The sequence below is a fragment of the Hirundo rustica genome, chromosome 1, assembly GCF_015227805.2.
Source record: "Hirundo rustica isolate bHirRus1 chromosome 1, bHirRus1.pri.v3, whole genome shotgun sequence".
Taxonomy (NCBI): domain Eukaryota; kingdom Metazoa; phylum Chordata; class Aves; order Passeriformes; family Hirundinidae; genus Hirundo; species Hirundo rustica.
In genome coordinates this window covers 143,379,952-143,395,533 of record NC_053450.1, presented here as the reverse complement: position 1 = coordinate 143,395,533, position 15,582 = coordinate 143,379,952, and the positions used below count along the sequence as shown (strand labels likewise).

The window sequence follows — 15,582 nt, the reverse complement described above, 5'->3', positions numbered from 1 at the left end:
TCAGTCCCACATGACAGTGTCTGTCAGAATGATGTAAGTCACTGACAAACAATGAAATACAAACAGCAAATCAAATATAAAGAGGTCTGCAGGTTGAAAGAGGAATTACAGAAACAACTCTGGGCTCATAGGGATGAATGATTAAACCCTTACAAGATGCCTTTTTCAAATATTAACACATAAAAGACCAAACAAGTGGCCCACTGGCTCAACAAATAAAAATAATTCATTAAGACAACGATACTTGAAGGGACAGGTTTATTGTATCTCCTACATCTTTTCAGTTCTGAGCCGGTGACCAAAGCAATAATGAAAACCTTAATCCAGAAAACATTTACAGCAAAACACAATGTCTTTGTGCTGTTAATTAAAATGTTATTATGGTTCTCCTCCCTTCTTACATCTCTGGTGATTCTCTAACTTTGCAATGGTATTTTCCATACAGTAATGCTGAAAAAACTACACTAAACACAACATAATCCTAAATAATAATTGATTTTTAATTACCTGGTATAGAATACCTCGCAAACAAAAGACAATTTTCAGATTTACTGACAGGTACTGTATTTTTTGGCAACTCTGGAACAAACCAGAAGAAAAAGCAAAGAATTATTCTATAACCATGAGGGAAAGAAACATCCATCTAAATGTAGAGGATTCATATGGTAAAACTAAAGAAAAAATCCACGCTTACAGCAGATTTTTTTTTTTTAATTCTTAGTGCAAGAAACATAACCAAGTTAATCACAGAATCAGTACTAATTAAGAATATGGAAAATTCTCCTATACAGAGGTAGAGTCCAGTGCACAAGGCTAAAACGATATTCAATAGTCTAAACAAGACTGAGCCAGGTTTTACGGAATCCACTTTTTAAAGTATCAGACTGTATGTACATACATACAATAAATAGACTATACAATCTTTAAAGTAGTTTAATAAACTTCACAAAAATTATAGTAGATGCATTGATATCTTTACATAATCCAAAGTTCATATCTCTATCACCCAGAAATGGATAAAACCAATATTCCTGATATCAAGTTAAATGGAAAATAGTTTAGCAAAGTGTTGGTAAATCAAGATATTTTACATATTTTAAAGCCTAAATTTATGCTTATAAAGGATGAATTTCAAATGCTCTGAAAATGTTCATTTTGATACTCTCTGTAAAGAGGTTGCAAATGCTGTAATTTGCTATAAACACTTGCCTTACATTCCATGTTCAAGGGAAAAATGGACTTGGATACTCACAGTTCTGATGCATTGGCACAACAAGAAGTGATGAGAATTAGATTATTTTAAAGGCCCAAAGAACATCAGGAGAATTTATGGACAAAGCCTTCACGTCTCCAACTAAACCAATCAAAGTGGGAAGTTGACAGGGAACTGTTTGGTTCCGCTGCTCCAGTCCTGGCGGTGCCTCCCCGCCCCGAGGAGCGCTCCGGGAGTCACGAGCGCACCTCTGGGCCGCCAGGCTGCTACAAGCCCACAGGGCTTAACAAAACAAACATGGAATCTTTGTGGGTTACAACAGTAGTGCACAAATCAGGGACATCTGCTGCCATTCCCCTCAGTGATAGTAGCAAGGACAGATTTCAGGGAACTGAGAGCTTTCAGCTGTATCTTTCTAAAACTGTGCAAAAAACCCTGAAAACTGGGGGGAAAAAATCACCCTGTGGTGTTATGAAGCAAATATGCTTATACTGACAAGTTATTTTGTATAAAAGTTTCTTACAATTGCCAAGGGGGCAGCAGCCACAGTTAAGAGCAAAATAATAATAACAGAGGAGTTTAATAATCTGAGTTGGAAATTATATTCACAGTTCAATTAATTTTAATTTCTATAAGCACCTACACTGAAAAACGTGAGGGTTTGTATTTTAGCTTCCAAATCAAATCTCCTTGTGTCGTATACCTTGTTAAGATTTCCATTCTGCTATTCTACAGGCCTTCTCATTGGAACAATTTTTTTTTATTATTTTTTATTTTATACAAACAGACTCACTTTGATTTAAAGTAAACATATAAAAATTGAGAATATTGCTTGTAACAATGGACCTGGAGGTGAAGGAATGAACTTGTCAAGCCATACAAAAAAAAAAAACCCAACTCCTTCAAAATGGATGAATTCTACTAAACTTCTAATGCTATGAAAATCTGCAAAAAGGATCACAAGATCTGTTGCAAATTTCAGAGATTTGGCCCAAGTCTTATTACCATCATCTCAAGACTTTAACAACTGTATCTATATTACGGAAAAATAAACGATTCCAAGAACTCAGGAAGGCACACGCACCCAAGTATACTATAAATAAAACACATCATGAAATTACGAAGATCTTCTGATCCCTGTACACACTTTTGGTTCAGCACTATGGTCAAGTTCTCTCTTTCGAAATACAATAAAAGGCATACAAGAAATGTAACATATGCATAATAATTAAGAAGAAGAATGCTAATAAGACAGGTTACAGAGAAAAGTGCAGTGAAAAAACCCAACGCTATTTATTCAGGGGCTTGTGCTACTGTCAATACAGACTTTGTATTTCCTGCTGTGCAAGGGGAAGAATTTATCCTGGGAAGCAGCAATGAGGAATGCAAAAAAATTTTAAAAAACCAAAAAAAACCCCACCAAAACACAACAACAACAACAACAAAAGATATTAAGAGAAACCTTTAAGATGGAACTCTCCCAATGTCATTCCTCTGTGCACAGTCATCTGATTACATGTTTTTTTTTCTCATGCTGCCATTTCCCTTCATGAGTACAGTATAATAGAAAATGGCACAGTTCTTAGATATTTTTCTGCCTCTACTTCAGTTTTGTTTCTTCTTCCAAGCACCTGATTTGCTGTTTCCTCATAAAAGTGTAAAGCTGTTAGTGGAAGTGAGAAAACAATTGTTGCCGATCTTCTCTCCTGATCACCAATTTCTCCATTTCTCCTTCCGTTAGGTATTTCACTCGTGTGCTACACAATGGGGAGGCACTGTAAAGGCAGCTTGACAGATTTAAAAATAAAAAAATCAAAAGTCTTTTTTTCTTTATCCCCCCGCCCCCAGCCCACTCTGAAAAAAATGGATGGATGAAACAGTACGTCCGTAGGAATATTCCAGTCTCCTCTGTTAGGAGATAATTGCAGGGGACCATCTAACCACAGTCAGATTGTCAGCACTGACCGACCGCTTCTTGGCAGCTTTCCTGAAGTCCTTGTATTTATCTTCACATAGGCGAGAAATGGCCTGCAAGAGAAAAGATGGAAAAACCCCTCAATCGCATTGCCCACAGCTGTGCAGGTAAAGCAAGACTAGATGAAGATTTCTACATACAGGTGAAATTGCAAAAGTCCCTTCATTAAGCAAAACACATGAAGACATTCTCCTCAAATCCTAGTTTTCATTTCATTAGTCTTGGAAGGAAGAGTTGCATTGCCTCACATGGCAGCTTCAGAAGGACTAGCGTACCCCAAGCCGTTTCTTTGCGTCACAAACCTCACTGAGGGAGCCAACAATGCTTATCCATTTCTGCAAGGTAACTGGGGTATCATCCTTTCACAGATGAAAAATCATGGAAAAGTTAATAAAACAACTGTAGAAACTGTTTTTTATTTCCTAAAAATCTTGTAGTAGTAATTATATTTTTCTCTGTTGAGAAATGGTCTTGTGGAACGCTTGCCCTGCTCTGCCTCCTGAGCTGATGTTAAGTCACCTTTCAGCAGATATCTATTTCTATGCGACCAGGCTATCTTATACAGTGCCAGAGGGAAATGAAACTCATATTCAGAATAATTTAATTCATGTTATAAATACCTAGTCATTTTTAAACCTTTTGAAGAGAGACAAACATTACTCAAGTGTCAACTACTTTTATGCTATACTGGAGTTCATGTTTGATGTTTCTTCTACTGTTTTAAGCAAAGTTTAAAAATAGTATTCATTATGGACCTCACATGCATGAATTTACTGTTCCCTAAAATAGCCTGTCTATTAGAGTTCATATGGCTGGGACAGGCTGTGGTTGGCATCAGTAGAGATGTTAACTCTGGCAATCAAACTGCAGAACTGCAGAGAAAGCTCACTGCAAGGAGTACTCAAGGTCAAATTCAAAAATACGACAAACTAAAGCAGCATTTTTTATTTACTCAGGAATGCTTTCAAGTTGTGCCTTAAGATAAGATGTTTAATAAAGAGCACTGTACAAACAAACCCAGTAGAAGCGTTTGATTATAACACAAGGCATTACAAATAATTAAACATCCAGACTCTATGGATCATCATTTTCTCTCTTGATCTTTACTTCTATAGCACAGCAAGTTGTAGCAGTGAAGAGTCCTTTAATTTGAATAGTCCTGCAAAGACCAGAGACAGCTCATATATGTGAAAGAAAGCTCAACTAATGCTCTGGTCAAGTCAGCCACAAAACATCATTAAATTAGAAAACAAAACAAAACGAGACAAACCCAAGCCCCAAAATGACATAAAACCTACCATCACCAAGAGAACAGTTTCTACTTTTCAGTTGAAAACTGCCTATTTTTGTTAACACTACTCTTGAACACCAGTTTTCCTTCACGGTGCACATGAAAGGAACAGCAGAATAAAATACCACAATTAAGTATTCATATTGCTTTTTAGACCGTAACTTCATTCACATAAAGCTGCTTAGTAAAATCTTATTTAATTTAACCAGGAACTTGATGGACTAAGAGAGTTTATGCAATTCAATCAGATTTAAAATTCAACAGGTTAAAAATGTTTATCCATGAAATAATGTGCCAAGGCATGGCATGACAAACGGGTGTACTGAAGTGGAGCTCAGCCTCCTTAAGCTGCCAAATCAGGCTGTTACCTTAGGCATCAAACAGTCGGAGAAGGTAATCACTTCACAATTGCCTGTGTGACATAGGAAAATTTCTGTTCTGGCACTTGGTCAGACAAAATGAAATGTTGCTTGGAAGTGGCACTTAATATTTGGCATCTCTAGGCTATGCTGATGAATCATATGGATGAGAAACACACTGCCATTTAAAGCAGCTCTGGATCTAAAGATGCCTCTTCATTTGCACGTAAGTTATAAAATTAACGTTTGGAGCATACTTGGCAGGGTGGTTAGTCAACTTTAGTATAACATATGGAGAAACAAGAAAAAAGTAGAAAATTGTAAATATTTATTACTGTCCTTCAGTTAAATCAAAAGAGCTATAATCACCTTTCTATCATCTGATAATTCTGTTGCTTTTATTGTTAGAAAAAGAAACCAGTTTTTGACAGTTGCAAGGGACCATTTCTCATGTCAAATCAAATCATTCTTAAAAACCAGCAACACTAATCCATCACGTGAAATTTGTTGGACTTGGCTGTAATGTATATATTCAGCTAGAATGCATACACATTGCATATATTCTTACATTATATCCATGCAGTCAGAACTAAAGTCAGTTCCTCTGCTGAATTAGATGACTCTTTTAGAGTGTCATCACTGGAGGAGGGGAAAAGTAAGGAGAAAGAAGGCTGGAGAATGGCAGTAGTAGTAGTAATAACAGCAGAAGAAGCAGTACAAATTCTGGCTGCATGCAGGTTTGTGCAGGGCAGGAAAGCAGCACAGCTGTGTCCTAGGTTACAATGTAAGATGTGCCCAAAGTATGTATTCTATCACCATCTACATGAGATGTTGAAACCAGGCTGGGCAGTGTTTCCCTTGTCCCCTCCCTCCAGATTATCTTTTGTTAATGGCCCATCAATGCCCTGCTGCATGACTCATAGATAACTCCCTCTGGAAGCTATCTCTGGTTAATGGGCAATCAAGGACCCATTACAAGACTGATAAAATGGTACCAGCCCATTGTGAGATGCTCTGCCCAGGGGCAGGAGCCAAGCACTCCCACTTGGATATAATCTGGGATTTGGGACAGCACAGGCAGCCTTACCCGCTGGATTCCCAGAGGACAAGAGCTACCAGACCTTTTCTGCGGGAACACTGCTTCAACAAGATCACCACGGTTTCAGGTTGTATTCTGACTCTGTCAGTGATCTTTTGTACTATTGCATGTGTTTTATTTTTTTTTTTTTTACTTTTTTTTTTTTTTTTTTTTTTTTCTCTACTATTAAATTGTTTTTTCTGACTTGGAGTCTCTTGCTGGTTTTGCCTTCACGCCAGCACAGGCTGCTTATGGGCTCACTACCAGGAATGCATGAACGCACAGACTGAGAGTTCTGCACACCCTCCAAAAACTCAGAAACCAGAGGAAACTTAGCAGGAACAAACAGCAGGTGGTTCTCCTTAATTTATAAAGTATGAAAAAAAGCACAATTGTTTACTCTTAAAACCAAAAAAGGTGACTTTTGCTTTGTTTTGCTCATCCTTTTCTTCCTGGCTTTGAGGGTTCTGAACATTCAAAACACACAGAACTGCAATCAAGTCACTGCGACACTGGAAAGCTGGAAGAGATATCAAGACACTTCTCTGCTTGTAACTTACATATCTTTCTCCTGGTTTTGTCTGTTTGATCTATGGGACTGTATCTCTTCAAAGTCAAGAAAATAGCACATACTTCAAAGGGTTTGAACTATGTGCTCAAGTACCATCCTAACAATACAGATCGCAGACAACATACAGGCAGTTAAGTAGGGAGCGCACTAATGAGTGCTCTCAGAAAATCTAACCTTGAGACAAGCACAGTGCTAAGATCACAAGCAGCAATAGGACAGACATGTTCTGTCTACTTAACCCAAAGAGGAGAATCTGACTCAGGTTTAGATCACGACATGGGAGAAAAAACAGGTGCAAGAGTAGGAAATTATGAAATAGTGGATTAAGGCTGGACACCCAACAACCTTCTTGGCAGAAAAAATTCTCCCATATTAGAAAACAGTTCTCAGGAAGCCTTCACATTTGACGTAATTAAAAGGAAGAACAAAACACTCTATAACATGTGCTGTTTGGAACAAACAGCATTGGCAGGTGGACAGATTGGATGATCTAATGAAAATTTATTTGCCATTTTTAACTTGCCTGATTCCATAAAACAGGAGAAAAAAACAAGAGGAGTCATAAAAATGGTTTCTGGCTACTAGATGGACTGGTATAACAGATGCAGGGCACTTTAGACCACAGATAATTAAAAGGTAAAACAAAAAACATTACTTTCATTTTTGTCATTTAGAAGACAAAGCTTCTTTGTCAATTGTAAGAACATTAAATAAGAGAAAACATCCACTGCAGATGCTTGAGACAGTGATGTAATTTTTAACAAGTACTGCAATCTCGTAGCACCTCTAAGCTGATGGATCTTGCCCAGCATTTCCTTTTCATGTAGTACATTTCTCACTAGCCTTCTCCTTGGTCTTTTCACGGTGAATTTTTTTCATCATCATGGGTATGCCAACTACATGATGCTTGCAGAAATCACAGATTCTGCCATGTCAGATCTAAAATGCTTCTGCTTTAGATATTTTAAAAATGGCTTTAAAATGCTAAAGTAGCAAAAATATCTTATAATATAGCCATTTCTCTATGCAACACCTTCAGTGATCTCAAATGCCAGTAAGTTGCTTTAATCTTAGGACTGAGTAAGTTCTTTTTAGTTTATCACACAAGGCAAATCCTTCCACTGTGTGAATACATTTGCTGTGAGGCTGTTGTCTTTCATCACAGACTGCGGCTTTTCTCTCGGTATCAAGAATATCACAGCCTGTGTGGTACTACACCTACTCCACTTGACAATCCAGGCAACTGCTTTAAAACAGAGAACTCTGGTCTGAACTGCACACAAGAGACTACAGAAGTGCTGCAAATGCATTTTGATGATTCTTGGCAAGCTAAATGCTTAACTGTGCTCAGGGAACCGGGCTATAAATTATGCTGTCAAGTAGTTTCAAGGGCACACTAATGACAACCACGTACTGCCAGGGAACAAGGGAGTTCCCTTCCTTCTGGCCACAGAATACAGAGGCAAGGAGGTGGCAGACCAAGCTGGTTTCACAGCAGATACTCTTCCTCTACCCTGAGGACATCCTCCTGCTAGCAGGGTTACTTACAGCCAGCTTCTGCTGGCAGCTCAAAGCATGCCCAATGGGGAAATTTTTAATAATACAGATTTATTGAAAAAATATTCCATTAGTTCTTTTTAAATATGCCTTTTCTTTAGCTAGTACAGAATTACCAGTATTCTCTGGCTATTTACAGTCATTTCCCATTTTTCATTTCTTCTAATGTTTTAGGAGCTAACATTGTTACATTCATTTGTAACCTGCCGTTATACATTGTGTGTGATATAGACTGACAGTGTTAAGAAACTGTGGGCTAAATCAAAAAGTAATTAACTTTTATTTGATATATGTAATAGCACTTACTATTAAGACTCCCAAAACTCAGTAAAGCATCTCTTTTCAAGCAAGATTATAATCCAAATGATCTTTTTTCATATTCTCTTTAACAGAAACAAAATCTGATGCAAATTTAGATCATACTCCATACAGAGAATGACATTCTTATTGGAGCTACCAATGAAACTTAGGAAGAATATTTAGAAAGAATGGGAAATACAACTTAAGTGAAATTTTCTTTGATTCTTTCTCCACCACTTTTAGTTCCCATTAGAGTCACAAACAAGTCAATTAACCTTCCCACGCAGCATTTCCCCCCCACAAAAACGTGCACAGAACTGCCTTCCTGTTCTACAGCACTAGGAACTTCAGAACATGTAAAGCTCAGTCTAACCCAGAGGCAAACAACCTCCAGTGCAAAGATGCTATGTAATTAAAGATGTGTGCTGTTAAAAGCAGCCAGCATCTAACGAAAATTTTCAAAATTAGTAACAAAATGCACACCCAGTGCAATAATGCCCATATTTGAAAAACATCCAAAAAATTAGGAAAAGTACGTTGCAGTCTTGCAAAGGGCCCACAATTAGCTGATAATTTAAATTCCTCTGTGTCTATGGTATTCATAGGTCCAGACCATCCAACAGTGCTTCTGGCATATGGTGTATCCACATCCCGTAAGCCTTCATGACTTATTCACTGAAGGCGTGTGCTCATTTCTGTTCTCCACGTGGATCCACATGAAACTGAGCACTTGCAGAAGAACATGGAATAGCTATTTTCAGCAACACTTGTTAATATTATGTCATTTAAGGTGGATAATCAGTTTTAAGAAACCAAATGAACAAACAAAACTAGACTGTGAAAACAATTACAAAACTTGTGGGTACTTTCACAAGGTCAATAACAGACAACTGCACCTGAAAAGAAATGGAAGGTATGAAGCAAACTGGGTAAAAAAGCTGTCCCCACAGCCATGAATACTCAAAGCATTAATAAAACCATTATGAAAATCAGGCTCATGATATTCTAATATCTCATAGGAGTATCTGGGAAAAGATGGGAGAAGGGAGAAACAGTACAGAAATTCCCAATCCCCCTATATATTCAACACTGAGCAATCTAAAAGGAGTCTTACCTCAAGTTTATATGCCCTGTCCCTGCTGAGGGGCTCCAAGGGAAAACTCAGGTTATTCGCTTCTGCCAGGGAACGCAAATCAAAATAATACTTGGCATAAACACTGGAGGGAACGTTAATATTGAACTGTAACAGCTCAAGAAACTGGCGTTCTAGCTCATTCCTGTGGAAGGAAGATAAACACGGAAATGTATTTCAGACTGTGCATTCTGAATGTAGTTTTACTTTAAATTGCAAATAGTATAAACCAAGTTCATTTCTTATTCTTGCCAGATGCAATTATCCCAGCCTAAAGTCTGACCTTCTCTACCAAGTTCCATCAGTGTACTCACACCAGTGAGGAATATGAGAGATGCTTCTCCTTGCAGCTGCTACTGCAATGCCAATCAAATCCAGACACAAAGTTTTGCTAGTGAAAGGGCACCTTTGTCAGTTTAGCTAACACGATTTTGGAAAGAAAACCTAGCAGGGGAAAAAAATTCTTGTAGTTTCTGCTTCACCTCCACTAGGTGGGTCTACACACACAGCTATGCCACAACACACACACACACACACCCCTCCCTGTCCTAAATTTGTCAGGCTCCTCTCATAAATGCTGCAAATTACTCTAACACATAAATTACTGAAGAACTTATTTACTCCCTGCAGCTCTTCATAATCAACCATCTAGAATTAGTCATGGGAAACCTGAATTTTTCCTCATACTCTCTTTATGAATAGAATGAAGCAATTTTTCCCTTCGTCGTGCAACCAAAATTCACAGTGGTGATCACCTGTTTTCCAGCACCTAAACCAAACGTGTTTGTCAAAATACCTGATAGGAACAGAGCTCCTGTTTGAGCTCTGTTCCCACCCTGTAAAATTTTGATATATAAATACATTATTATTTATACCAATACATTAAAAAGTACATTGAGAAATAAGCCAACTAACAAAATTAAGGACTGGAAATTTTCATAAATTGCACAGTAACTGGATATCCTACTTAATACCTATGTAGGGACATATGAAACATTCAAAACAGTGATTTCAAGATATGAGAAATAAAAAAAATAAATGGGTGGTGAAAGCTATCGATGTTTGCTGAAGGGCCTGGTGACTGCACCGCTGTGCTATCAGTGGGCATTGACTGATGATTATACTGTCTTTAAGTTACATTTTGACTGCTGTGCAAATGTGCAAGAAATATGAAACAGAAGTTGCACAGCTGGCAACAGAAGACGAAGGATCTGAAGAAAAAAAGTACTGGTACAGTAGTTTTTCAACACTAAATTATTTTTCTCCTCACTCTTTACCCTTATATAATTCTTATGTCACAATCATTGTCCTTCCTTATCCCTACACTCTGTGCCAAAATTCTATGTTTACATAATGATAAATACTAATTAATACTAAAAGACTAACTAAAAGCTGGATATGGAGTCCTTGACTCTAATTCACGTTGTTGATGATCCCAACTTAAAAATCCAAGTAAAAAAGTTATACCTTAAGATATCTATAAATAGAAACAAAATATTACCTTTGCATGTCCTTTTATACTGCCAAGGTTGTACATTCTGCAAGCTAAGCCTGAAGTTCTATGTTAACTGATAATATAAAGCCTATTGAGTGGCAGAAGACATTGGCTGTACCCCTTTTGAACAGCACCCTCAAAAATCTCAAATACATAGCCTCAGATTTTTATTATCCCTTACCTCCCAGACCTCCAAGTTGGATCAGCAGATTAGCTACAGATCAGAAAGGACAAAAACATGAAAGTATTTCTTAACGAACTTCTGTAACTTAGTATAACTAAACACCATACCCTCTTTACCCTGTACTCCTCCCTCAGGCTGCTTTAGCGTGTGCTTTCCTGGGCCACTCCTCAGAAATTCAATGTAATGTTACATACATGACTACAGTTACCCACTGCACTTCAGTTCCTCCCAAGTTCTCTGCTCACTTTTAGGCACAGTTCACTGCACTGATGCTGACTTATAAAACCCTGAAAGGTCTGCTTGATGTTTTGCAGGATATTCTTAGCTGAACGATTCACACAAATCGAAGATTTTGACCTAGAGCTCTTCTTCTGCCTTACTAGTACAATGAAAGACCCTGTCTTGCTTAGAGCCAGACACTTCAAAATCACCATAACTGTACTCTCCTAGCTAACTATAAAGTAAGAAAGAAAAAAGAAATCTGCCACACTGCAGATAGGAGGAAAACAAAGTTTGGAAAAACTGACAGCAGGAATATAAGCACCAGAATCTCTGCTGGGGGATTCACATGGAGCCCTAAACAAAAAGCCCATGAACGAGATCACCGAGTACATACAGGGAGCTCAGGCTCCTCAGATGCTTCTGGGTTTACAGTCTGCAAGAACCCTAAAATCTTTTAAGGAAAGGATAAGAAGCTAAAAACCTTGAGGGCAAGGACTCATCACAGTTTGGCTTAGGGAATGCGCAGTGCAGAAAGAGGCTGATGTTAGCACAGGTCTGCCATGTGAATACTGGTGTTATATATAGCTCAAGTGCAGCTTCTAGCAGCAGCACCATCACATGTGTTTGTCAGAAACAATAACCTCTTTTTTTGTTTCCTTTCATACCACCTTCAAGAAAAGCCCTGAGAACTAGCAATTTCAAACCTCACATTATAACCATTCATGATTAATACTGTCATATGGCACAGTGAAACCTGTGACTCTGCTTCAAGCCAGCACTTCAGCTCATGTCCCAGCTTCAGGAATACTTTAAAAGCACCCAGATTTGCCTTGGAGGAGAAGTGAATGGAGGGAGACTCTTACTGCTACTGAATACTCAAAAAGCATGAGAAAAGGATCAAGAGGAACTTTGCAAAATCACTTAGATTCCACACAATCAGCTAAGGAACCATTAGCAAATTATAGCATGGAATAATATTGCACACAGAAATGTGAAGGGCCTGATTTTGGTTCTTGTCCACTTTATCTCCCTCTTTCATTTTGGAAACCTCATTCTGTCTGGATTTTTAACATCTTGAAAACTAATTCAGCAGGATAGCACAGAAAAAAAGTCAAAACCCAAAAGCATCCATTTTAAATAATGGCAATAAATAACTGAGTGATCATCTAAAGGTCATAAAGACAACTTCCTTTCCTGCCTTACACGTCTGCATGGAGAATTAGCATGACAGTAAACGATGCTGAAGTGAATACATGCAGGCTCACCGGATGTGGGGATTTTTATCAAACCATACATTTAAATATTCAGTGGATCTGTTTTCATTATTGTGCATGAATATCATCCAGCCGTAAAATACACTTCAACCAGGAAACAAAAATAATTCATGTCTTATATATAAGCAGCTGTCAAGCTGACGTCATGCCATCTATCAGCATTCACCATGTTTAGATACAACTCAAATATACAAACTTCATATAATTTATGAAAGAACTTCCCGTCACCCTCGCAGACACAGATCTTGGCATTCATTGACAAAGATAAACAAACTGCACTCACATGTCTTCAACAGTGATATCCTTCAGGATCTGGCAGTAATCCACGTTCCACACAGCCTGGTCGTCCCAAACTTTAGATGCCAGTAGAATTGCCCCCAGTACTATTCGCTTCCAGTTTGCTGGACAAATATCTATCTCTGCATAAGTTAAGAGTCTTTCAAGATATACCTGTGGAAACACATCAAAATCAAGACTTGATCGATTTTGCCATTATGTAGAAATGAAAAAGAAAACTATTCCCATTCCAGCAATTGTAAAACAGTAATCTGCTTTCAAGAAGATTCTTCTATTATAAAAGTTATAGCTTCAAAAACACATGTTAATGCTAGGCTCAAAACTGGATGTGATAAATCCACTTTAGTTTGCCTTTGCCTTCTGATCCTATTACCCATTTCAAGAGGTCAGACACCAGTCTCCTAAATACATCATTTCTTCTTAAGCTGTGATTTACCCCTGCCTGCCATCCTAAAGCTGAAGAAAACTTTAACAATATCTTATAATACTGTAACGTAAAATATCACTAATTGTTAAAAAATTTGTTTTCCTTCTTAAGAAAGGCAAACGGTTATTTAAGAACAAAATTCCAAATTATGTCAAATCCATTAATGAAGATGGAAGTTTGACTTTTACTTAGTGGATCATTCTGAAAAGACTTTGATGTACAAAATCTGATATTGTGAGACTGCAGAAATACAAAGCTCAGTAAGAAGGTGGCACATGGATCTCGGCATCTGCACTACCTGGGGGTTCTGTGCAAATGCTGTCTTTTGCTTTCCAGACAGCCTGTGTAAACAAGCTCCTCACACTCTATACTGCACAAGGGAATTTGTCAACTTTGCAAGAAAAACTGCTCCTTGAATACTGAAAATACAGCATTCCCTGGAGTCATCCCTGGGAAGCAAAGAACTTCTTTAAAGCAATGCACTAATGCTAGGAGGTGCATAAGCAGAGGGCATATGGAAGCTGTAATATTATGCCACTCAAATTAGCAGATGAACTTAATTTGCTTCATATCAGTGCAGAATTTGACTCCCTACTGTTAATGCAAACATTTCAAATCTCAACTTTTCACATCCAGTTTTAGAAGATTCAGAATGAATACGCCACATCTATAGATAGATAAAACATATAAAAATCAGAAAATATATCCTTCCTTATGTACAGTTGTAGATTAGAAAGAAAAAAGCAAAACAACTAAGTAAGGATTTTGTGGGGGATGAAATTCAAAGGCACTTAGAGAAGAAAACATAAACAGATAAGAATTATATTGCAAGGAAAGACATAGAATCATGGAATAATGTGGCTTGGAAGAACCTTTAAAAGCCATCTACTACTTTCAACCCTCCTGTCATGGGCAGGAAAATCAATCTCTAGACAGACTGCTCAGAGTCCCATCCAGCCTGGCCTTGAACACTTCCAGGGATAGGGCATCCACTTCTCTGGGCAACCTCTTTCAGTGTCTCACCACCTTCACAGTAAAGAATTCTTCCTAACATGTAATTTAACCTCTTTAAAGGGCCATTTATAGCCCCCGTCCCTATCATTAAAACCCTCATAAAATGTTCCCCTCCAGCTTTCCTGTAAGCCTTCTTTAAATACTGGGAGGCTGCTGCAAGGCACCCCCAGAGCCTTCTCTTCCTCGGGCTGGACAGCCCCAGCTCTCTCTACCTGTCACGAGAGAGGTGTTCTAGCCCTCTGATCAGCTTCAGCACCCTCCTCTGGATTTTCTCCAGCTGATCCATGGCCTTCTTATGTCAGAGAGCCCAAAGCTGGATGCAGCACTCAGGTCAACAGAGCAGAGGGACAGACTCCCTCCACCTGCTGCCCACGGTGCATTGGAGCAGCCCAGGACATGTTTGGCTTTCTGGGCTGTGAGAGCACACTGCCAGGCCATGGCCAGCTTCTCTCCAGCCAACACCTCCAAGTTCTTCTTGGCAGGGCTGCTCTCAAGCCATCCTCTGTTCAGGCTGTATGTTGTGCTTGGGATTGCCCTGACCCACGTGCAGCACCTTTCAGCTGGCCTCGTTGAGCTTTGTGAGTATTGCACAGGCCAGCCTCTCAAGCTGTCAAGGTCCACCTGCACAGCAGATGAAATCACACCTCAGTAAAAAAGCAGCATAAATGTGCCACTATTTTCCCATCAGCATGCACTTGAGAAATCAGAATTAAAAATTAAATAGGAGTTTGATAAGACTCTATTCCTACACCTACTTCATTACCACGTTGAGAGTTGTGAAAAATCACTCGTGCTTCCTTGGTGATAACTTGGGCTTGACTCCAGATACACTGTTAGCTGGAACAAGGCTCTTTATCATCCTTCAATAAAAGTGAGGATGATAAACAGCTCTCCATGAGAAAGGCACTTAGTGTAGCTTTCAACTCCTTTCTTGCACATGCCTTAAATGAGCATTTTATTTTGTTCACTTGCTGTGGCCTCCTTTACTTAGTCTTGGGTTTTAAGTATATGTTCAAGTAAGAGAAGACAGAAAAAGAACAAGATTACTTGCAGCAAACACTTGTAAAAGTTTAATAAAGTCCTCAGCCAGTGAGAACTCATAGTAATCTAGGATTTGTGACATCATCAGTGTATCTTTGGAGACATAAGAGTAGGTCTTCCACTTTTAATCAAGTTCACCCAGCTACACGTAC

The 15,582-nt window shown here is 38.5% G+C and overlaps 1 protein-coding gene across 3 annotated transcripts in view; it reads right to left on the bottom strand.

Moving 5' to 3' along the window:
* Positions 1 to 476: 476 nt before the first annotated feature.
* Positions 477 to 15,582, bottom strand: part of CCNY (cyclin Y) — a 119,923-nt gene continuing 104,817 nt past the window's right edge. For all 3 annotated transcript variants that reach the window (XM_040074061.2, XM_040074081.2, XM_058422296.1), the window contains 3 exons: positions 12,935 to 13,101; positions 9,459 to 9,621; positions 477 to 3,241 (listed from right to left, as the gene is read on the bottom strand). In XM_040074061.2, coding sequence (XP_039929995.1) covers positions 3,125 to 3,241; positions 9,459 to 9,621; positions 12,935 to 13,101 — 447 coding nt within the window. In that variant the 3' untranslated portion in view covers positions 477 to 3,124. The remainder of the gene's footprint in view (positions 3,242 to 9,458; positions 9,622 to 12,934; positions 13,102 to 15,582) is intronic.